General features: G+C 42.1%; 1 protein-coding gene across 2 annotated transcripts in view; it reads right to left on the bottom strand.

The window, feature by feature from the left end:
• Positions 1-24,338, bottom strand: part of il1rapl2 (interleukin 1 receptor accessory protein-like 2) — a 368,671-nt gene that overhangs the window by 299,090 nt on the left and 45,243 nt on the right. For both annotated transcript variants that reach the window (XM_031876428.1, XM_031876429.1), the window contains exon 2: positions 9,677-9,788. In XM_031876428.1, coding sequence (XP_031732288.1) covers positions 9,677-9,767 — 91 coding nt within the window. In that variant the 5' untranslated portion in view covers positions 9,768-9,788. The remainder of the gene's footprint in view (positions 1-9,676; positions 9,789-24,338) is intronic.

Raw genomic sequence — 24,338 nt, 5'->3', positions numbered from 1 at the left:
CAATTAGCTCAAATGGTAAATGGTCTAAACTAAACTCTAAATGTCATGCAGGGACTGTACATTCCACGACTAAAAGAAGATGGAAACATCTTTATGTCCTTTTACTTCACTTTCATTTTAGATACACGATCAACCTCAATGACATTATTTCCTGGTAGCTGCCGACTCAGAACAGCCTTAAAGCCGATTAGACAGAGAGAGAGAGAAAGTGGAAGAAGAGAGACAGAAGGACTCCGCAGAGTCCTGACGAGAGAGACAAAGTGCAAGAGTGGGAATGGAAGTAGAGAAGTATGAGAAAAAAAGAGACATATGCAGTGAAAATTGAATGTCAAAGATGAAGATGAATAATAGTTTTAGAGGAGAGGGCATACTTTTTTTGACATTGTAGCAAAAATCTGCTTCTCAAATCATTTAGTGTCGAATAAAAGTCTTCAGTTCAAAGTTCAAAGATTCTGTTCTTTTTTTCCCCCTTGAAATGAGTAATGAGAGAGTTCAGAGAACTCAGCACATTTATGCTCTAAAGAAGTGCAGAGTTTAGTTTTCAGGTGAAGCACCCTCTATTGAGGATTACTATCACGATGTTGTAAAAAGTCCTGTTAAAATCACTTCCCACATAGTTCACTATGCACTAACACTGCAGCGTGCACCACGTGTCATGTGAGGAGGAACAAACCAATCAGAGAGGAAAAGTTAATCATGTTAGTGCAGAGCTCCCCAGACTTCTGCTATCTGTCCCACTTACTACTTTACTGGCTTCACCCTTTCCATCCGGGTGAAATGTCAGCCAAGTCCACACAGACAAAGCCAGCAGTAAAGCTACTGTCAGGGATTAACAGTCTTTCAAATCCACTCATCTTTCTTTTGTTTTGTCGTCAGTAATGCTTACTGCTTAATTACCGTCACAGTCTTCGTCTGTGCTCAAGTTTTGGTTGCTTAGTAAAGACAGACAATAAGACTGCAACCTCCCAGGCACCTTGAATAAAAGGATGAAAGTGGCAGCTCTGGCGTTTTCCACACGCTTTCAGATGCAGCATGCGACCGTGGCTCAGAAGGTAGAGCGGGTCGCCCCTCAATCAGAAGATTGGTGGTTTGATCCCTGGCTCCTCCAGTCGACGTGTCCTTGGGCACTCAACCCCAAATTGCTCCGAAGGCTGTGCCGTCGGTGTGTGATTGATCACGATCACCTGGCATCAGGTGGTAGCCCCTGCCATCAGTGTATGCATGGTTGAGAATGAGTGTAAAAGTGCTTTTGAGGGGTCGGAAGACTAGAAAGACCATTACAAATGTATTCACTATGTATGTCAGAGTGTCTGTTATATAGAAGAAAGTCAATGAGGGAGCAATTTTGGACACAGCTCAAGACCTCAGTGTACAAACGCGAGAGACGTTGCATCCGTATGGGCCACTCCAACCTGTCTCCTGTTCCACGGTGCCGTGCTACAGGACACACAGACAGAGAGGCTCGACCACAAAAAGCCTCTCATGAGAGAACACTGATGTCCTTTAGGAGGAGCAGGAACACAAGAAGAGAAAACTGCACTGTTTGCTTGGGAGGAGATAAAGCGTTTGGTCATCATGTGGCTCTGGTCTCAGAAGGTCCACTGCCCAGTGTAGAGAATGCTTCTTAAAAAAGTATTAGGGACGAGTGGTAAAATCATTCAAAATAAAGGGCTTTATTCTGTCTTACTTGCTGGGAACAAGTTCCTAAATGATGAGATTTAAATGCAACAGTATTCAATTAACATACAGGGCATTCTGGCCAAAAGTACCGTCTGAACTGACTGATTACTGTTTAGTGCAGAGCAACGCAGAACACACAGAACGTAGCAGCTATCTGTATTGTTTAGCAAGCTGGTCTTTGCTAATGTCGCTATAGTTGAAGTTACACATAATAGTTCAATTAGAGCAAGCTGATGCACACACACACACTCAAACACAGCTGCCTCACAAACAGCCTGTTATCCTTAGTGTAAGAGGGGCAACAAAAGGGCAACAGTGAGGGAGACAGTGTATTGTAATTAGTGTGTGTGCAGAAAAACACACACACACACACACACACACACAGCTGAATGCAAAGTGGAAAAAAAGTCAAGTGGCTGAAAAAGCCACTTGTGTTAATTAGTCGTGCTGGGGAGAGACGTTAGCTAGGAGTGCTGTAAACACAGATTCCAGCTTTCATGTTCATGCTGAATGTCATGACGGGCACACACCAGCACTAAAGAACTATTACACACCTCAGGATGAAGAGTGGCCCTCCACTAATCACAAGATCAGGGGTTTGATCCCTGGCCCTCCAGTCTACATGTCAAAGTGTTCTTGGGTAAGATACTGATCCCCAGATTGCTGTGAGTGTGCGTGTGAATTGTGTATGGCTCCTGATGAGCAGGTGGCCCCTTGAGTAACCGCAGTGTATGAGTGTAGCATGTATGAACGGGGGGGGGGGGGGTGCTGGCTTGTGTCGTCATATATTAGTCGCTGAGACTAAAAACACGCTCTGTGAACACAGTCCATTTACCATTTCCATCGTGTCCTGGCTCTCCAGGACGGATTTAGCAGTTCTCTACCAATGCATAGCCATTGCTTCAGATATATTCATTACAACATGCCCCGCCTTCTGATTGATCAGAAGGTATGTGTTAATATGTTGGGGGGCTAATATCTGCAATTGTCACAGGGGAAAGATCCTTGTCTCAAACTGCAAGTGGCAAGTTATGCAAAAACTCTTCTGAAATAATTGGACAATGTCTAAAAAAGGCCACCATGGTATGTTATATCTCCGGCCTTCATGCCGGATCACAGCGAAAGTTGACGGCTACCGTCTATTTTTTGATGCTCATTAGTCTCGGGGTGAACAGACGTTCAGGCTGTGACTTCTGTTCCTTTAATCACAATGAAATGTGTGCGGCGGATTGGTCTGCAAACACACAAAGAATCTAAAATGTAGAAGACTAATGAGTCTCTGCTTTTGCTCCGGTGACATTGTCAAAACTCCTGCTGAATTGAAAATAACTTCTCTGGAAACTGACTCACAAATAAAACTGAAAAAAACCGCATCATAATGGTACTTATTTGTTGCAACGCTGCCATGTTGTTACATCACTTACCTGCACCATTCGGCATCCCAGGCGAAACAAAAGTGTCTCCTTGTATCTCTCCAGCTACTGTAGTACAATAAGAGCTCATAAATGTTGAATACCTCCCTTCCCCTTCTCTGTTTCCCCTTGTCATCCGTTACTGTCTGCATTCTCCACCATGGTGAATTAGTCATTTGCCCTCAGCACTTTGAGCAACACCAACAGTGATGGCAAAGAAATTCACATTGCTCCTCAAACATTTTAAATAGAAGACAACGTCTGTAACAGAGATAGCATCTCTGTTACAGGATGCTATTTTGGGTTTTTGCACATTTTCCTGTATTTTCTTTTTTTTTTCAACGATTCATCTTAATGTACATTTTTTTCCAACATATTCGTTTGAGTTTGATAGCGTCATGCTCATTGTGCAGCAAAGGCGATCGCAGTCAAGCGTAAAAACCAAGTGCGTCAACGCTTGACTGTGAAAAATGTGTCTGCATAGAGAACAGCAGCTAAAAATATGCTCAGCTTCAGATGAATTTTAATGCTAAATAAGAAGTAATGTGCAGGTAGAGAAAGGGACTGGCTTGTGTGTGTGTGTGTGTGTGTGTGTGTGTGTCAGTAGAAAAGACAGCTCTATGTGTGTTTTGTCCTTTTCGTCTCACACAAAGCCAGTCGGCACACACACAATCAGTTTCTCCGTTATATACTACACGATGCAAATATGTCCGTTACAACACTGAAGCCCGACACACACACACAGACACACACACACACACACACACACACACACACACTCTCTCTGTTATCTTGGCTCTACTCTGCATGCTTAGAGTTACCGAGCGATTAGATCAGACTGAGATCTAATCGTTCTTTGATCTCAGGTTTTAGCTGCGTCAGAAAACACACTCACACACTCAGAGACACTCACGTTCTTATGCATACATACAAGGACATTGACTGGCACTTAATCACCCTGACACACGCATGCACACACACACACACACACAGACACACATACGCGAAAAACCGTCTGTATCAGCACATCATGTGGATTTCTTTAAAGAGTGTTAAAACAAGGCAGAAACAGCTTGAAGAGGTTCAAATAAATACATAGGACACAGTGTTGGAAATGCATCTACTTACTGAACATTGAGGAACACGCAACATCGTACATACATGAACAGATAACCACTCTCACGCTTTATGTTTGATTTGTTTTGTCTTTCCCCCCCCTCTTCCGCCGTATCAGCCCAGCAGGGATCTAGATAACAGTCTGCGTTATCTTCCTGCTCGCCATCTCAGCTAATCTATTGGTTTTGTCTGGAGCGCGAAAGCCGTTAAGATCTGGCCTTGCCTAAGAGGACCAGGAGAGATGGAGCGAATGGATGGAGGGATGACGAAGCAGGAAGGACGTGTTTTGTTTTTTTGGTTGCTAACACACTAAAGTTAGACGTAACGGACAATAATTGGAACCGGCACTCAGAGAACAAAACCCAAAGAAAGAGAACAGGAGTAGAATGGGCAATAAACTGTTATTAAGTGGTCATTTGTCTAGTACAAAATAAAACAGTTGTTAGTCGTCATGGTCACAACACACGCCATAAAGTGTTGTCGCAGCTTGCCTGTAAAGAGAGCGGATGCAGCTCGGAGACAGATGGCTGGCTAGTTAGCTAGGTCGCTTGTGTTTGTCCTGAGCGATGGAGAGAGAGAGAGAGAGAGAGAGGAGGGGGGACCATTAGACCCAGCGCTGCCGCTGGCCACCAGCCCGCTGTCTGGCTTATTTTCTGTAACCAGTGTAGCATTAAAGCATGGCAGAATTAACAAGCTAGTCAGCTAAGTGGTGTACAGCTGGCTGGTTGCTACCATACTAATTCCAACATGATTTAATGCTGCACTGGTTACAGAAAATAAGCAATAAGTTGGTGAAGTTTAAACAAGTGTACAAGGGTTGCAATGGTAACGGTACACATAAAAATGGCCGCCGCTACCGACCGTCTGGCTGCATTGATTCAAAAGGTGATATCCATATCTGCTCCTATTCTATTTCAATGGCAGAACCTCAGCTCAAGTCTGCAAAACACATTATCTGCTTCGCACCCAGTTTGCAATTCAACACCCTTCAAACACATTGTCAACATAAGGCATGGGATTCTGAATCAAAGTCACATGTTTCCCATTGCAGCATGTAACTGGTTCAGTCACAATCAGACTTTATGAATGGTGTGTGGCATTTCTTTTTTAAATAAATCATTGTATAGTTTTGAAGAAATGTGTTTCATTTTGCAAAACAACTGAGGTTTTCTGCTTGTGTGTGTGTGGTTGTGTGAATTGTGTGTGCTATGACAAAATTAGTTTTTAAAATCACTCTTTTAGTGTAAAAAAGTAAAGAAAGACTTGAATAAATGAGTGGAGGTACAGAATGAATGCCGATCGTGAGCATCATGTTAGGCAGCACTCTCCACACAGGGTCACCAACACCTTTCCACCACCCCTGGACACTGTATATATAAACATCAAAGCAATAAAGACAACTCCACTGACACCCTGTCAGTCTATACCAGATACTCCAGCTACTATATGTGAGTACATTCTATTGGTTTAATCCCAAATTCATTATACTATTCCTCTTGTGTTATTGCATATGGAACAATATTAAGTATTAGATTCAAAGTCAAAGATTTGTTTTGTCCCATGCTTATGCAATATGCACAGTGAAAAGCAGCTTGACATACTGTTTAGGTTGTGCTAAAACAGCTGTTTGGATAAGAACACAAAGACAAAAGACAAAATATGACATGAAAAGGACATGACCTAAACATACCTTCAATGAGGTTTCATGGAGAATAAGGCTAAATAAAACCAATATTTCATCAGAAATGATACGTGACTTAGATTATAATTCAGTGTCACTACCTCCTCATATAGAACTTAACATGTCCAGCTTTACTGATCGGACATCATTTCTACCATGAGACTGATGCTCTGCATTGAATTGTGTCAGATGAGGGGACATGAGGAGCTGGAGCAACTAAAGCTGAAATATTTCAAACAAATTGCAGCAGTAATATGATTCCCTGCAATGGAATGATCAGCACACCGCGGTGTCAATGTGGTTTGAGAGGAAAAGAAGAAAGAATAATAAACTCTATTACTTTCTATTCTACCAACTGCAGGCTGATCTCATCCAGCATTTTTAGCAATACCTACGAAAAATAATGCGCCGTAATTCATAGATATCCCACTAAATAGTTTTGCTTGTTATCCATGTAATCATGAACGAGGAAGTATGAAGACCAGTAAAGCACACAGGGGGAGTGGAAGTGGAGGTGGATGAGTCCAATCAACAGAGATCTTTCAGACATTCCCCATGTGGAACAAGAAGTCAATGTTGATGTTTTTGTCATGTAACTTGCTTACTTCTTAAGTAACCTAGTGTCTGTGGGTATCTTAACCCAAATAGTTTCCTAAACCTAACGAAGTAGGTTGGTTGCCCAAACCCGACTGAGTTTCCTGTGAAGACAGATGTTTATTTTGAATAGATCATATGAACGTAATGAGCGTAAATTGACGAACCAATGATGTTGGTGTGTTTGGACAATTAAAAACTTAATTGAGAAAAAAAGAAAGATGTCCGTCCGGCTCTCGTGGACTTTGCCTTACTTTGCAGTCTTTGTATGTTTGTGTATCAGGTTGTTTTAGGGTGAGAAGCCAGTAGGAGGAAAACATCCACTCAAGTGTCCTTGAGCAAGGCACCAACCCCGATGATGTGTACAATATCTGACCTCTGATGCGAGGCTTTCCTTACAGGGATTGGATACTGTACTTTGTCATTGTGTTTCTTTTCTATAGCTCACACTTATTTGTTGTGTTAGTGTTGATCTGTATACAATTCACCGTCTCCTCACCTACCACCACCATTCTCTCCTCTGTGTCTCATCATAATTTATCCACTTTGTTGGTACAGCGGGTGCTACATCAAAGCACAGCGGGGAGACCGACAAAAGGAAATGGTAGTTTCTATCCATATGGTGTCCAGTAACACACACACACAAGCAGCGAGGGAGAGAAGAGATCTATCAGCTTATCTTTGGCCGACTGTAGCGGTCGCCCACATAAATGTCCGCTTGGCTCTGCTCTGATCACATAATTGCTGTGTGCACACCTCTCTCCCACACACACACACACATACACACACGCAAAAGGATAGCACACATTCAGTGAGCATACACTGAAGCACACTTAGTTTTCACACACACACACACACACACACACTTAAAGCCTGGACATGTACAGCGCCCACACATACACACACACACTGGCAGTGACTGTTCAATATGACATGAAGCGGAGCATTCACACATGCAGGTATGCCTGCCAGGGTACGCGCACATCGACACAGCAAAACAGCAAACAAAACCTCCCACTGGCTCACCCACACAGTCAGCACGCCGAGTGTGAAGGAGATATGACGGAAGAGAGAGTAAAAGATGAGACCGAGCGAGGAGCGCAGTGAACGCTCTGAAACCTGAGCTTCACAAAAGACGGATTTACCCCGACACAATGCAACAAATTGTGTCGTGTTCATCGCCTTTTGTCTATTCGTCTGATTAAAGATGAATCACCGTTTTATTTCCGTTGGAAGTTTTGCATCATAATACGTACGGTGAGGATGTGTGTGGGTGTTGGGATGGCCTGGAAGACATTTTTGGAAAGTTCCTCTCAACCACATTGCTAAATCTCTGCCAGCTGCAGGGGCTTTTGTTGTGCAGATGAGCCTGACCTTTGAACTCCTTTGACTACTTCTATCTTACATAAGATGTCTTACTATTGCCAGTACAAAAAAATTATCTGATATGTTACTTTTTGCCTTTTTCATCTTATGCAATAAAGGCCCGTTTAAATGATCCGTCTTTAAAATGAAATATTCACAACTACATGAATAACACACACGAAGAAAAATACATCGTCAGGTGTTATTTATCAAAGTTACAGCATGACTTTTTAGGAATGTGCCTATTCACTTTCCTGCCAGTTAGATGAGAAGATTGATACCACTTTCATGTCTGTTCAGCAAAGATGTAAACAAGTCAGTCTAACTAAACTCACCTTAAGAGCTCTAAATTAAACTCACTAACTAACACATTCATTATTAAATCTGTGCAAAACCCAAAGTTGAAAAACCAAAACTTCTCTGTTTTAAAGGCGGTTATGTGCTGGACTATTTATTTGTTGGGAATGTTAACTTCACAGGTTGCTCAACTTTTCCAGGCCCCCAAAAAATGTTTGATCTATATCTTTTGATCAGAGACACACTAACCTTTTAAACTGCTTCTAGTCTTTATGCTAAGCTAAGCTAGCTGGCTGCTGCCAGTAGCTTCATATTTAGAGCACAGACTGACAATCTCTAACTCTTGCCACAAGCTACATTTTTCCCTTAAGAATAAAAAACTAGTGTCCAAGATTCTGATTCAAATGTTTCTAAATCCTGATTGGTGGAGTATCTGACACCCCGCCCACCTCAAAGCAGTCAGAAGAGCACAGAGAGAAACTGTACTAACCGGTGTTCCAATACGATCCCATCTTTCAGAGCAACAAGCTGATTTAGAAAATAACGTTGTTAGGCCCGTTAAAGCTCAGCCCTTAACTTTTATATTTTTAACAAAATGCTGAAGCCCTGTGATGTCATTCTCCGACGCTGCGTGTGCAATTACGTAAAGGATCGCGAAGGGATTGTTATTCCCTCGATTAAACCGCCAGGACACACACTGTCACTTACAAGAAAGCCAAATAGTGCGACAGGATTACATTACAGCGGAATCAATTCTAACTGGATTGTTATAATTAGATGACCTGAGTTTGCTAAAAAGTCGGTAAGTAATTTTCTGTGTTTTTATCACTTTCAGTACTTGGCAGGGCCGCATGGCAATACGATTACAAATGCTCTTGGTAATATCTATAAATACAGAACCTCTACTTTCGCTGTAAACAGAGCTAGAAGTAGTGTACAGTAGCATGGCAAACATCGATAGCCCAGTCAAACTCTCTATGTCAAGCCGATCGGTGCGACACAACAAATCGATCCCGAATAAAAGACCATCAGCAGATTTGTCATCATATTTCTGCCGATACACAAATGAGCACAACAGCCATCAGCAGATCGTTACGCACCCTCGGCAGAAACAGTAGAGGAGGGGGACACAGCTGTGTGAGCTCTGAGGTAGAGGTTGGAGGGACCAGTTAGAGGGTGATTGTGAAGAAGAAAGAGACGGATGGAGCGAAGTAGAGGTACGCAGCCATGCATCAAGGTAAGAGATATCCATGCATCAGATAGGACAAGAGAGCAGTTAGGAAGGAAGAGAGCGAGCTAATTCAATGGCAATAATAGAGAGGAGGATGAGGAAAGACAAGAGGTATAGCATCATCGTTGTTTTCAAGAGGAGTCTGAAGAGTGTTTAGCAATGAAAGTGCATGACGGTGAAACAAAAAAAATACACAAAGAGAATATCAGTGAAAAAAGACAAACCCTGGAAACTTTCAAGAGGGGGAAAAGCTCGTTGAAGTGCGCCTATAGACAACAAAACAGAGGCGGTTCATCCTACCTGAGTTCCTCTTGGAGATGTACTTGACGCCGTCACAGGCTCCCGAGGCGAGGAGGAGGAGGAGGAGGAAGAGGAGGGATAAAGCCTTCATCTCTCTAGTCTCCACTGGCACCTTTAGACATCAGGACACAGTGGGGACAACGTGTTAGGGATAACACTGTAGGTACTATGCTGATTGTCATATATACAGTATATATAAGTATAGTATATACATTGACACCAAGCATTACAGTGTGTTGTGTTCACAAGATTGTAATGAGAATCGGAGAGGCTACAACTCCTGTTTCTTGGGGAAGGGATGCAAACAGCAATGTCCACTGTCAAGTCAACCACTTTTTACCAAAGTTGCCAATTCTCCAGCACTTGAGCACCCGTGGGCAATGGTGAGCACCCACAGGCAAATCCTACCGTGAGGTGACCATGTCAGGAATATGGGCCCTTCAAGAGTTTAAACTGTGCTCAAATGTTAACGGACAAATCACGAGTGAGGCCACTGACATACTGACTTACTGGGCACCTACACCACGCCAATGTATCCATTGGTTGGTGCAGCCCAGCCTAGGTGTTTCTGCTCTATTTTACCAGAGTGCATGTTAGCCAGGAATTATTTAAATACCACGAGGAAGAGGAGTCAAAGAGTGCTTTTATTTTGGAGCTACCTATGTAAGGCTACTTACGGCGCAATAAATAAAGGGAGGATGTGCTCTTTGGTTGCGATCGGCCTGACAGAACTTTTTGGATGCGCCCGAATATGTAATAAAATATTTTCAAGTAGAAAGCATTCGTTTTTGTTCTTTTCAGTAATCGCAGAATTGTAATTCGCACCCAAACAGTAGGCTGCCATGACACCCTCACTGCATTCACCCCAGGGAATGGATCCAATCATCCTCATGTTCTATGATCATGGGCCAGCTGGTGAGCCTTTCAGCAGGTGCTTACCAGATTAAACTGCAGGTGTTGCACCCCTAATGATATGTTGAAACCAGTGAATTTAATGTTTTGTTTCAGTCTTTTTTTGGATTTGACACGTTTGTCAAATGGATGTTAAAATGTCCGTGTGTATCTCTGAGTGTTCATAAGCTACAACAAAAAAAACAATAGGGCAGTCCCAAATCGTGTTGGTTGTGGGCCGATATGCTGTAAAAGAAGTGAAAAACAAAACACTTTATTACAACTATGGCAGCAAGAACAGCACAAAATAAAAGGCATTAATATTGATCCGAAGCACAGGTTTGGTGAGGTTATGAAAACATCAATTTCTTTTTTTTCAACTGATTGAATTTAAAATACAGAAACTAAATTAGATTTGACCACAAGCTGCGAATACAAAGGCTGCAGAAGCTTTGGGGCAGACACACACACACACACACACACAAACAAACTGTCCCTGAGCCAGCCATGTGAAATCACATTGATAGAACACAATCAGATTTTCTCATGCTTTCTGTATACAAACACACACACACACACACACACACACACACACACACACACACACACAGTTAACCAGGGAGCGATCGAAGTTGAAGATTAGCCATGCCAACAGTCACTTCAGTGTTTTTCATACATGTAACAATAAAGGGAACTTAAACTCCAGTTTGACTGCTGACTGAAATCACATTTGATTCACATGAACAGCGTGGTAGCTGATGATAGAACCTAGTAGGTTGCAGATTGGGTGCCACAGTTATTCGCCTTTGAATCTGGGCCTGGAGTTGGCGTCTAAAACTGGGACCAAATTGATGCAAAGAACAAAGCCGAGGGAGTGATAATGTGATAAAGAATACTGTACGATGTTGCCACTACTAGATGTAAATTACTCATCCGTGCTGGCTTGCCAGCACTTGTAATTTAAAATACAGCTCTGACTTTAGGATTCAAGAGCGCACAGACTTTTTACCCATACAAGTATGTAGTGTGTCTCGCCGTCATCTTGGTAGCATCACAGGTTCAGTTCAAATCATCATTATAATAATGATAATTACAATACTACAGTCCAATAATCACTTCTGATAGGTTGAAAGCCATAGCACACCAACACTCACATCAAGACTTCTCTCTTTTCTCAGATCCTTCAAAGTTGGCCAAGCACAGGTTGGTCCTAGTAAGCCATGTGTGCACACAACCAGGAGCATGCTAATCGAAGCAGCTAAATGGAATGAATGGTAAAGATCAGTGGATTAAACTAACCGCATAGAGAGTTTGGGTGATGTGTTTTTCATCACATTGTATTCAGGAGTTCTTCAAACCATTTCTGTGCCGTGTAAAGGAAGTCTTAAGAGACAAAAAAGATTACATTAAAGAGAAAAACAATTTAAAAAGTGTTTCTTTGTTTTGCTTGCCAAAGGACTGACGATACAAAGCATGACATTTCAGGACTTTTTGGGGCTACGCACACACACCGCAAAACAGCCACATGGGGACCAACCAAACTCAGCAGGACCTGTAATCCGCGCTGCCTTTGTTTTTGTTTTGCCTCCTCCTGGCCTCAGAGGCTGCAGACAGTCTCCAGTCATCAGAGGAGGAAAACAGGTTGTGCTGGGTCATGTTATACTGTAGCAGAGGAAGCTAAATTGAGCTGTTGGCTTCAGGTAAAGACAGTGAGGCAGGCACTCTGACAAGCACGGCTGGGCGAAAATCAAAAGTGTGAGTCAGTCATACGTGGGAAGTATTTACCGTGTCCTTTTGGAAAAGTCAAAACATAAACTGAAAGCGGAACGCCAATGGAGTTTAGCATCAAGACCTTATATTTTTTTGAGACGTAAACACCTAGAAATAGCAATAGGATACTTCCGTCAAACCTTGTGAGGAAATGTATATTTTCCCTCGCCTCCTCCACAAGACGGCCCGGGTCAGCTACAAAACAGACGCCATAGAGCTGGTAGGGATTCAGCGTCTTGCTAAAGAAAACTCTCAGAGTGAAGACACATTTTGTGTGACCTCAGAGCGTGACATGAAATGCAAAGATTATATATAAATCATTAGCAGTCCATTTCATCGCTTTCACTTTCCATTGTCCACATTTAATACACAACTCTGCTGCTGCTCCGTCAAACTAAGCTTCGCCCAAGAAGGGTCTGTCAGATTAGGAGTCACAGCTTCCAATGCTAGTGCAACACATAAGGTTATCTGCCTCATCTGCTATCAGGTGAAGTCGGTTAAGTTAAATCCCATCATGAAAAAAAATAATCGCTTTTGAAATGATTTTGTCCTGTTCCCTGTGCTGCCCTTAATCAATGCCGGCCGACCACAACTTGCTGCGATGGCGATGATGATGAAGTTGTTTTACCAGTAAGCCTCACTGACCACACTAGACACAGGCAATACAAAGACAAATGGATTTCCAGCTCCGTAAATACCTCACCGTACCTTTCGGTCAATTTGGCCATTAAAATAGGAAAATATGATCTGATCATAAAGCCCTGGGTAGCCCTTCACTAAAATGATTACCTTCTCCATATATTTACCGTAGACTGATATTTAGGGAACAAAGTGCAGCCGGCACAGCCTGAAAAACAGGCGCTTGGGAATGCTTGCGATGGTTTTGCTCTGTTTTTCTCTAATTTTTTTCTCGTTTTTGAGACACATATCCATTGACAACTGTAGATTTGAGGGTGAAGAAAAACAACATGTGAATGGTCCCTAAGAAGGGATCTGACCAACAACCAGAACTGGCTACCAAAACTAATATTAAAGCTTAATTTGATGGTTTAATGGTTTTATAGAAAACACCACATCTTCAATTCAGGAGTGCTCAGACAGCAGCAGCTTTGTTATGTTTCCCCAAACCTTCAGAAAAATATAATGAAAGACTAAATCCCAAACAGTAGGGCACAAGACATGTTAAAAACACACACTACAAAAGAGCTGGATACTTTTACTGCACACGCACACACGCACACAAGCAGGCACATAGGGCGGCATGGCATTAAAGAGAAAGAACAGGGTATGAGGTTTTTTTATCCACTTTCTGAGCCTTTTAGTCTGAAACACAGCTGGGCTTAATGCAACTGCTAAAGGCTGTGTATATTGTGTGTGTGTGTGTGTGTGTGTGTGTGTGTGTGTGTGTATCCTTGTACTCAGTAGCCTACAGTTATGGTTTGGCCCAAAAGCAAAGGGGTTCATGTGGAAGGGTTTGTGATACGTGTCCAAACCACAAGCATGTATATTAGCATTATGCGGTCAAGATATGATATAAAGATAGTTATGATATTAAGCCACTAACTAGTCCAAATAGTGAAATAAAAAGGCAAAAGTAGTGACACAGCTTTGCTATGCATCCAGGTTTATTTTCACTGAGCAAGTTGTTTAAAGTGTTTGACCAAAATAGCAGCTTAGCAACTGTAACTAGGTAGGCCTACAGCAGGTGCCAAAATGTTGCACTTTGTGCTTTTAGCCTTTCAAAAAAACAAAAACACAAAAGCTAAATTATGAGAAGTTAATTTCAAAGTGTGTTTGTCTGCTCTTACATGATCTGTAAGAATTAGCATGCCTGGCTAACTAGCCCACTACGTAGCCTGTAGTGCAGCAATTACTTCGCTTAACTTCCGTGGCTTCAGAGCACATCACGAGTGCTAATGAGCTAATGAGCTAATGAGCTAGCTACAGCTGCTAAAATACTGTGGCCAGACTTTACGGTTTCTCAGTGGTTGCCATGGTTTTAATCTAAATGTGAAACCCAACAGATATCTGAAACAAAAAATGCTACCAATCACTACCACAATGTCCTGGTTTTCGGTTCATTTTTATGACAATATAATTAAAAATAATACACTCATTTTCAGAGCTTACATAGATGTTTATCATGTTTTATCTCAATCATTATCACCTAACCCAGTATATAAACAGAAACAACACACCACAAATCAAAACTGATTTGTCTATACGTGTGTCAATCAATCAATGTGTTGTTATCCAGGCTGTTGCTATGATGCTTGCAGCTCTGACTGACAGAATCTGTCAGTATACGCTAACGGTCAGCTGTCACACCGACGAGAGAGTTGGTCTGAGCTCTCGGAGTCTTACTCCTTTCCTTTGTTATATACCTGTCACCGAAAAACGCTTTGTTTTGCACACACTACAAGAGTCCATTTACAGTTGCGCGCGGTGGAAATGCTGATATAAAAGAACAAATTCAGAAGACCGAAGATAAGCGTTGGCTACAAGCAGAAAGTTACACCGTTGCCATCTATTTCAGCTGTGACAGCCGTCTGAAACGGCCAACTCAGGAGGGGCTTTAACTAGTCAAGAACTCCACAGAATATATATTTAATAAAAGTATATTAATATCAGGCATATAATCCCTTAGACCCCACACACAATCACAGATTACATCTTGTCATTGATTACATTGTTGTCTTCATGTGTATTTTTTTTCTTTTATCAACGAGCCAAAGTTTTCTGTGCATTACGAAGATAAATTGCCTACTTTACTGATACAAAAAGCATCAAGAAGGGAATTTTATCCAAGCATGTAATTGCTTGGATAAACCATTGCTAACCTTAGCAGTATTGATTATGAGCACAGCTGTTACATCTCCAACCTTTAGGACCTACGATAAGCGCTTATCCTAATGAAAATGGCTATGGTGCATGAGCGCATACATGTGTGCACCATGAATGTGCGCTATCCTTGAGGGTCTTTTTTTTTATTTATACAGTCACCTTATGCTGAACAGTTCACTCAAAGTGACCCTGGTGCATTCTGCTTGATTCACCTTTACCTTGAGGATGCTACAGATCCTTTATTGCTCCCACACACACACACTTACGTTTTCCCACGCACTTTAAACTCTCCCTCTCTCACACAGCCTCGCTCATAGTGGCCGCAGTCTTCCTCTGACACTCTCATTCTCATATCTCATCAACAAACACTAGGCTGTCTTTATCTAGCCCTCTCCGTCAGCCCCCTCTGCACTGCCTCACGCCCATCACACACACTCACAAACACACACACACACACACACACACATACACACACACACACACACACACACACAAACAACAAGTTCAGTCCTCCTCTCGCTTCATTTCCAACACATGAACACTGACACACTTGCTAAGACGGCAGCGGCAGCTCGTTTGATGTTTGATCCGCCATGAAAGTAAGCATGAAAACGGAATCTTACGCATGCATGTGTGTGTATGTGTGTGTGCGTGTGTGTGTGTGTGGAGGTTGAGGGTTAAGGGTATTAAAGGGATGTTTAAATGAAACCCTCATGACCTACAGAATGAGTATACTAAACGCAGAGAAAGAAAGAGAGAAAAGAAAAAAAGAGAATCGTGAAAATAAACATGTTATGTTGCTGGGTTAGGGTTTGCTGTCAAAGTCAAAGAATGTCCTTGTGGTATTTCAGGAAAGAAAGAGGTAAAACGGAGCTGTTATCACCACAAATTCTGTCCGGTTAACAGTTCAAACGATAATTGTAAACAATATGCAGATTTTAGTAACTGGTTTAATTCTGAGTCAAACACTTACAGACATGCTTGAACACACACACACACACACACACACACACACATACCAAGACAGCCCCCCCCCCACAGACACACACGCACACACTGATAGCAAGCTATTCTTGTCCCAAACAGACCAGTGTTAAGCCATTAGGCCGCTTCAGCCACACATCCAATATTAAAGACGGCCTGCAGCCATATTCTGTCACACTATCTGTCTCTCCTCAACTGCATGAGTCATGCTGTTTTGGTTACAGAGGCAGTCTGTTTTACATGGAAACATAAGCCGCCTCGTCATCATTATGAAAGATTTGATGCGTGTCCTTTTAATCTCTGCAAGAGAGAGGTGTGGCCGGTTGGAATCTGGTGTCCTGTACTCTTGTTGTCCGGTATGGAACACACTTTTCATACTGCATATAAATACTTCCATAATTCTCTGATCACAAGGAATTATAAAAAGGCGTTTTAGGATACAGCATACTTCTATAGCAATCCCCCAAAACTCAATAGGACTTTCTATTTCTGACGCCCACTGGTTACGGAGGACCTCCTTCAAATGGACATCCTGGCTTCAAGTCTCTGAGTCAAGTATCCATCCCACTAAAGTAGTGTCCTTGATCAAAACAGAGGATTCATACCGTACCAACTTCAACTTTGAGGTGACGCACCAGCAGCACCAAAGAACACATTTTGACTATTTGAATTAGGTTTTCTTTCCCCTTAAAACACAGAGTGTACAAGAGTGACTTTGTTCCTGTGTCTGGATAATTGATGACACTTCAGTTCCACAGTTTACACAACAGCCTTCAAAAAAATGTGATGATAGCAACTTTGTCTTTCCATTGAAAATAGCTGCTCGCGTTAGCCGTCTCTCTTTCTGATGTGGTAGGTTACGATATGGGTAAAAATGTTGTCACAGTGGTTTTTATGTCGTTCGATATCGATAATTATCACAATATGTTTATTAGTAATGATAATAATAATGCTTATTTTACAGCTTTTCTTGTGCCCAATGTTCCATTGGTTAACATTTTTCCTTCTTTCCAGTCAATCATTGCATAGCAGATCTACATACATTCACTAAGGTAATCACATATGCATTATAAATGTTCAAACACATTCAAATAGTGACATGGTATTGAGGAGTAATGTCCGTTCTTACAGAAACGAGGAGGTGAATTATGGTTTATGATATACAGTTATTTATGGTCAGAACAGGTTGAGTCAATGAGGGTTGTTTACATGAACAGTAAGTACGACACTCCTTGTTCGCCATCTTACTTCATCTCACGCTGCGTGCGCTAGAAACCTTCACGATATTGACGGGGCTAACTTCCGGTTAGCCCTATGCTAACTTGAATGGGGATCAAATGCTGATTGTGATATGAGTCATTTCACGAGGGGTTGCGATGCTCAAAAGAATTACAGCTGCAACAGCAGCGACTGAGTAGTGAATAAACCTCATGAATTTATCATAGTTCTTGCGGAAGATTGCATCGTGAAAATAATCAAGATTGTTGTCTTGCCCGGTCCTAAGTTGCGGTGACAAAAAAACTAACCTTGGCACTCTCACCGCTTAGCTGCGAGCTTCCATTCAAGGTAGCTGACCATAGGGAACAATTTGGGCTTCCGTGTCTTCTGACGTCCCTGTGATCAGTGGACAAGTCGCTCTACCGTCAGACTCACAGACACCCCCAGTTTTAAGCACAATTTAATCATTTATCTTCACCAATTATCTTTTTGAGGCTGATGAAAAATGTGTTAAGACAAATTTTGGCCATGTTTACATGCTCATCAAATAATGCGTGTGATTATAACATTATAAAATAATTATATTGGTGCATCCCAACCCATGTTAATGATGCGAAAATCTTATTGAATTAAGTGTAATTGCATGGTCGTATTGTAATTAAGGGCATCGTGTGCATATAATCAACCTCCGTTTAGAGAGAATCTATATGAGCAGTAATTTACATTCCTGCTCACAAATTACAACCCGCTTCCATCCCCCGATGTCGTGTGGAGGTATAAAAGAACTGCAGTCTGTATTGGGTTAGCCCTGGCACAGATTTCGACCACCATCTGTCACTCACAAATGCTCATAGCATACATTTTGGTGGGATGAAGTCCCTACATCCATACGAATGCAGCAAAACGAGCCGTGAAAGGTATGACCGTTCCCATCTGCCCTCCCTAATTTGAGAGATATGGCGCACACTCATCGAGCCACGTGCAATTATGCAAGCCTCTCCTAATGCGAGTACCTTGATTAAATCTTGCACAACCAGCACCAGACTCTCACAAAAATAAGTACGGGAGCATCTGCGCTTGTATAGACATCAAACTGTTATAACGGAGCAGGCTTTTCTACACTTAAGGAAGGACAGGGGATAATCATCAGGATACAGGACAGTGGATGATGGCGTCCTGAGCACTGGATACGGATACAGCTTTGTTCCATCAAGACCAAACAACACCTGAGGAGCACCACGTTGGTTTGGCATCGGTTGTTTATCCTTCTTTCCACTTGCATGAGCGGATGTACTTGTACAGACATACGTGTACAGCTTTGGTTGACACAAATGACACGAGAGCGCAAAATAAAATGATGGTCGATCAAGAGATTAAGTTGAATCGTGTTGATAAGATCATAGTGTGTTGAGGATTCACTAAACTCTCCTTGAGCACACTGCATTTATTAACTAAAAATGAATAGTGGGTGAGTTGTAAATGCTATCTTTCAACGTTTGTTAGTTTTCAATAAAAAGACACATTTTCTACGAAGATATTTACTGGAGACTTCTACTATCTCCTGGCAATCTCCTTCCAGCCAGCTGCCACCTTATTTACATTCTTTTTTTTATGAAATGAGGAGGTATCGTGTTGATGACTTCTCTTCATGAATCAGCCGCTCCTCGTCCATTGCAGTGCTTTCACGTGAGTGACAAAGATAAACAGAAACATCCTGTCCAACAAGAGTTCAGAGTTGCGCAATGCTGCAGCAATAGAAAAAATGGCATCATGGACATAATAAGCATAAATTGATATTCAGATAGTTCCAACCTATTTGTTTTTAGTAGAACAATTATTGAACATCATTTTTGGCCGCTTGGTAAACTGTTCTCTGATCTTTGCAGTCGTATTTGCACACATCACTTCGCTGACATGCTCATGCACAAGATGAAACAGAGCTGGGACCTGCTACTCAGAAGCTCTGCTCCATAGCACCCACTAGTGGTGAAAACAAACAGTGTTTGTCACCAAAATACACTGTGTGACAGAATGTCGACTCACTCGTAAAAAATTCAAAAAATAAAATCAATTACCTACAGTTCTCTTTAAACAGTGACTATAGATGGCCTACTGTAGTAACTTAAAAAGCATGTCATGCTTGGCAAAATCCATTGTGTTACTTGCAGTATTGAATAAAAGCACAGCTGTGACATCCTTAGGACAATGACGGGTCGACCCGCTGGAAGTTTCAAATTAGAAAGGTTAAAAGAGGACAGCAGCCAAAAGGACCCACCTGGTCAGCAGTACTGTTTGAGGACTTCCAGAGTGCACCGTCAAGCACAACTGCTAATCGGGTCTAATGTGAGCCAAGAAAACATTTCCCACTCCATTACCCCACCAAGTTTGGCGCCGTGTATGCTGTTTGTGCCAGTTTGCGATCGAGTCATTAGCAGAAGTATGGTTTGTCAGGTCAGGCAGCGTCTCTCTTATCCATATTATCTCTTATCTCTTATCTTACGTCTCTCAGCGTCCGGTATCTTCATAATAACTGGCAGGGCCAGAGGGCTGGTCTTCTTCTACGGTCTTCTCTTGCTGACTTTAAGGTCTGACAGCTGTATTTGTAAGCTGCCCTTTTGCACGTCTCTGTCATGATGTTTTACTTGAAGGAGCCCTGGCCGCTCTCTCCTGACATCCTTCATCCAACATGGCACGAATGCGCCCCTCCGGGCAACCGCTTATCACACCGATCTCTGGGAATTCCAGACATTATAGCGCAAGAACGGCAACTGTTTCTGAGACGCTCAAACCGCTGCGTCTGATAGAAGCACTTAAATCACCTTCCGCCGTGAATGAGACTCTTGACTCTGCTGCAGAGGATAAAACAGCAGAGAGACAAAGTTTGAAATAAACAGGTCCGAGCTGTGTGCGGTTGAAAGTATTCTATAGCTGGTTTCGCTGATGTATTTCAAGGTCAGATGTGTAAGGCCCCTCTTGGTGAATGAATAAATAGATTGATAAGAGCCACGATGAGAATGCGTGGTCAATTGATTCCTGGATCTATGTTGGGTAGATTTGAATTCCCGTGTGGAATGGATTGTAGGGAAGCACGCTGTTTTTCTTTGCGTTATGTTTTCCGCATGGTCTCTCTCCCATGTGTGTGTACGCTCCGTGTCTCCCTCACACTCTGACCTTGTGCGAGGCCCTACCTGTCCAACAGATGCTGCCAATGTTTTTTTTTTTGCCTCACGTGCAGTTTGGTGTCCCTCCAGATATATCCCTTATGTGCATCCAGGTCTGCCCTGTGCTTATGTCAGCAATCGGCTTTTCCTGATTTTCCTGCTGTGTTTTGGACCCACTACTTTACAATAATAACTCTTCATCTGGTCTTCCTTTATTAAGCTAGTCTTCTGAAAGCAATGTGTTTAGAATAAATAAAACATTAGGAAAGAGATTTTAGGCAGAATACATTTTCATTCCAAAATGTTGCTGACATTTGACGGTCTCAAAAGTGTTGTCCCTCAGGTCATTAAACATATATTATTAAACTGGCGTGTAAATCATTGCATTTCTCACTGTAGCTTTACGTTGCAGACATCTGGATTCAATTGAAATAAGGACCTTAACTTAATAAAAGGTTTTAAAGCAGCATTGATTATATTGTTTTTTTTTCAAAAAGTAGCAGCAAAACAAGCTAATATTGTCGTCATAACCACAACATTATATGAAGCTGTTTTAGTAGATAAACACTAAAGGAGTCTGCACAGCTGATGGGAAGTGCAATTGGGTGAAAACTCTTTTGAGGGTTTGTCACCAATGCGCATTTTCACTTTAGAGTCATTTGATAAAAAATATTGACAACTACTTCTATACATTTTAATTGGATTTAATCAGCTGCGATTAAGATTTTTAAAGATTCCTAGTTTCTAAAATTCAACGATAGACTCTTTAAATTGTGGATTGTGTTAAAACAAATTCAGATTTGATGGTATTGGTGTCACATTTGTGTGTTCCTTGTTCACGGAAAAAGCGCAATTATTTCTCATTGATGGATAGAAGCTTTCATTCAGATGATCAGTTGTGACATTTGGCTGCTAAATTCAGAAGACAGTGGCAGATTATGTTCAAAAAAACTGTAAAATAACAATCTATAGAGGGTTAGAGGGTTATTGACAGTGTATGACTGAAGAGAAGAAACTCTTCCTGTGTCTGCTTGTATTTTTTCTGCACACAGTGTTCTGTAGCGACTGCCAGAGGGGAGAAGTTAATAGTTGGGTAATCTTTTAAATTTCAAACTGCTGCTACTTTTGTAATTTACATTAGTGAATAATTTGCGCGAGTGTCACAAGATCAACTCGGCGAATCAATTTAAACGGACTGTTGCCTGGAATTTATGTAAACATGAGGCTCGGTGCACTTCTCATGGATATTAATACCAAGTCGCTGCCTCCCGGTCAACACGCAGAGAACGGGGGTCTCCTGTGGCCCCCCTGTTTTGGTGGGAAAAAAGGAATCTAAATAATAAATTGACTAATTTATTATTTAGTATAAATATTTACAAATTATTTTCACTGGGAAGTTGGAACAAGGGTGTTTATTAGGCTCCAATGAATATCTTCTTTTTTTTTAGAAAAGCAGAAAACGGCAAAAACAAGTGTCTGCTACGGTGTTTCTGGTTTTTTCCAGACGCCGTAGCGATACAATGTTGCAGGACACTGACAAACATGTGCATACACACACACACACACACACACACACACATACGCAGCACGAGGTGTGCGCTAATAAATGCAGTACCACCTGTTCAGTGAAATATGTAATTGCTCTCAGCAGATCCCCGTTTCCCCAACATTACGCTATTTAACGGCACCGCTTAACAGGTACGAGAGTTTGCTGCAGAGAGCTATCCCCTACCCCAACACCTCCAGCGATTAGACATTTAACAGCGTCTCCAGCACCGGTCGCTCTTTTAATGTAGAGGAGGAAGCAGGGGAATGAGAAAGGAAGTAAAAGAGAGGAAGTGAGGTAGAAGAAAAGCAACAAAAAAGGGAAGATTTGAAAGGAGAAATGAAAGGATGAAGCAATGAGGTTAGGCGGAGAGGTTGGAAAGCTATTTGTTCAGCAGTGGCTCCATCGAATCGATTAAACTCCATTATCATGTGCCTGCCTGTTTGTTGTACACACACACACATGCGCACACACACACACACAAATGACCATGTGCTTCTGTCCTTGTGAGGACACTCATTGACCTGATGCATTCCCGAGCCCCTTGACGTAACTGTGACCATCACAACTAAATGCCTGGCCCCTTGGTTGCTGCCCCCCTGGCCCCTTGGTCCCAGCGTTACTTTTACGGCGTGTCAGTACGCTTGTCCTTTCAAAATAAACCTCTGTCCTCACAGAAAATTATGTTTAGGTAACAAAACCAAAAAGAAACTTTTAATGAAAAAAAAATGGTTGACGTTAACTTGACTCAACAACGAGTCAAGTTAACTAGCAAGTGACAAACTAGTTGCGTTATGCACAGGGGGACAAAATGTGAGACACGAACGCCGGTCTTATGGATGAGAGTCCTGTGTTTGTTTGACCTATGTGACCCAGTTAGCAGGAGGTAGCTGAAAGCCCAGTGCGTCGCATACCGTCGCTTTAGGGAGCATCGTTGCAACGTTCTCCTGTGCTTATGGACACTGACCAAACGTGAGCTATTTGAAGAGTCGGGAGGGAGAGGAGGTCACCTTAACCCTAAAACTAAACCTAACAAAGTGCGAGTCACACGTCGGCTTGATTGATCTAGTTTACTACAGTGGTTTGAACCCAAAATAAACAGATTTTGCTGCATTAAACGGATTTAAAGGATGTTGAAATAACTATGTAGTGATGCATATTCTGTAAAAAGTCTGACTTTAGTGGCGTTCGGATCAATCAAGGCTAGGCTTTGGCAACAGGCAAAGAATAACGCCATCTAGGCATAAATATGGAAGTGACGTAATTGTTTATACCATAGACGGTATTATGGTTCATACACATACATGTATATACCTGGAGTTTTGTCTGATCTCTGTACAAATATAAGGTAGTATCGTAGAGCTCCCTGCATTGACTTTGTATGTAATCGCACTACACATCCTAAAGTCAACTGACAACCAAAAGTTGATCGGCTTCTCCAAAAAGTATGACCTCCCATCCAAAGATAGACTTCACTGTTCAGCACTACGTGGTGGCATATTTCCTCTGCAGCCACTCCAACAATTACATTCTGAGGAGTGACTCATTGTCCGATGCAAAGTGACAGAAATGAGTTCTGATGGGGTTTCTGTTCTTCTTCGCGGTAACCCAGCGACCCCACCACCGAAATAGCACGGATGGGCTTGTTCGTGGACACAAATATCAGCCGACCTGTCTGAGTCTGTAGGAATAACATGCAGCCGCCCTGCTCCGACCTCTCGTGATAACTCTGACATTTGGAAATTTGACATTCTTCACTTTCTTCCCCACACTGAAAGCGCACGTCGCCCTTTGTGTGCCGGCTTTTCGTGACTTCACGGGTCAAAAACAAGTCGTGACTTGCTGTAATTTCATAAACGCATAGTTGTTATGAATATTGTGGCATGTGACCTGAATCTTTTCTGTCTGAATGTGAACTGGGACCTTTGTCATGTAGGAAAATGTCATCATTGCCCCGTCTTCTGCTCTTTTTAGAAATGTGCGTTAAAAGTAATTTAAAATCATCCCTTTCCTGTTTTCAGTCCATGTGCTTCTGTTATGTACACTTACCGTAAAATATAAAATAATGATATGATCCCTGACATTGTTTTATTTAGAACTGGAGTGCAAATCCCACCGTATGTAAACAGGAAGTGACTTTTGCCAACAACATGCTTTATGAAGCTCTTGGGGGGGGGGGGGGGGGGGGGGGGGGGTGGAGGGAGAAAAAAAAGGGGGGGGGGTATGAGGGGTGGGCTGCGTCTGTAGA

The sequence above is a fragment of the Anarrhichthys ocellatus genome, unplaced genomic scaffold (genome assembly GCF_004355925.1).
Source record: "Anarrhichthys ocellatus isolate YVR2014 unplaced genomic scaffold, GSC_Weel_1.0 scaffold109, whole genome shotgun sequence".
NCBI classification, from domain to species: Eukaryota; Metazoa; Chordata; class Actinopteri; order Perciformes; family Anarhichadidae; genus Anarrhichthys; species Anarrhichthys ocellatus.
This window is presented reverse-complemented; position numbering and strand designations above follow the sequence as displayed.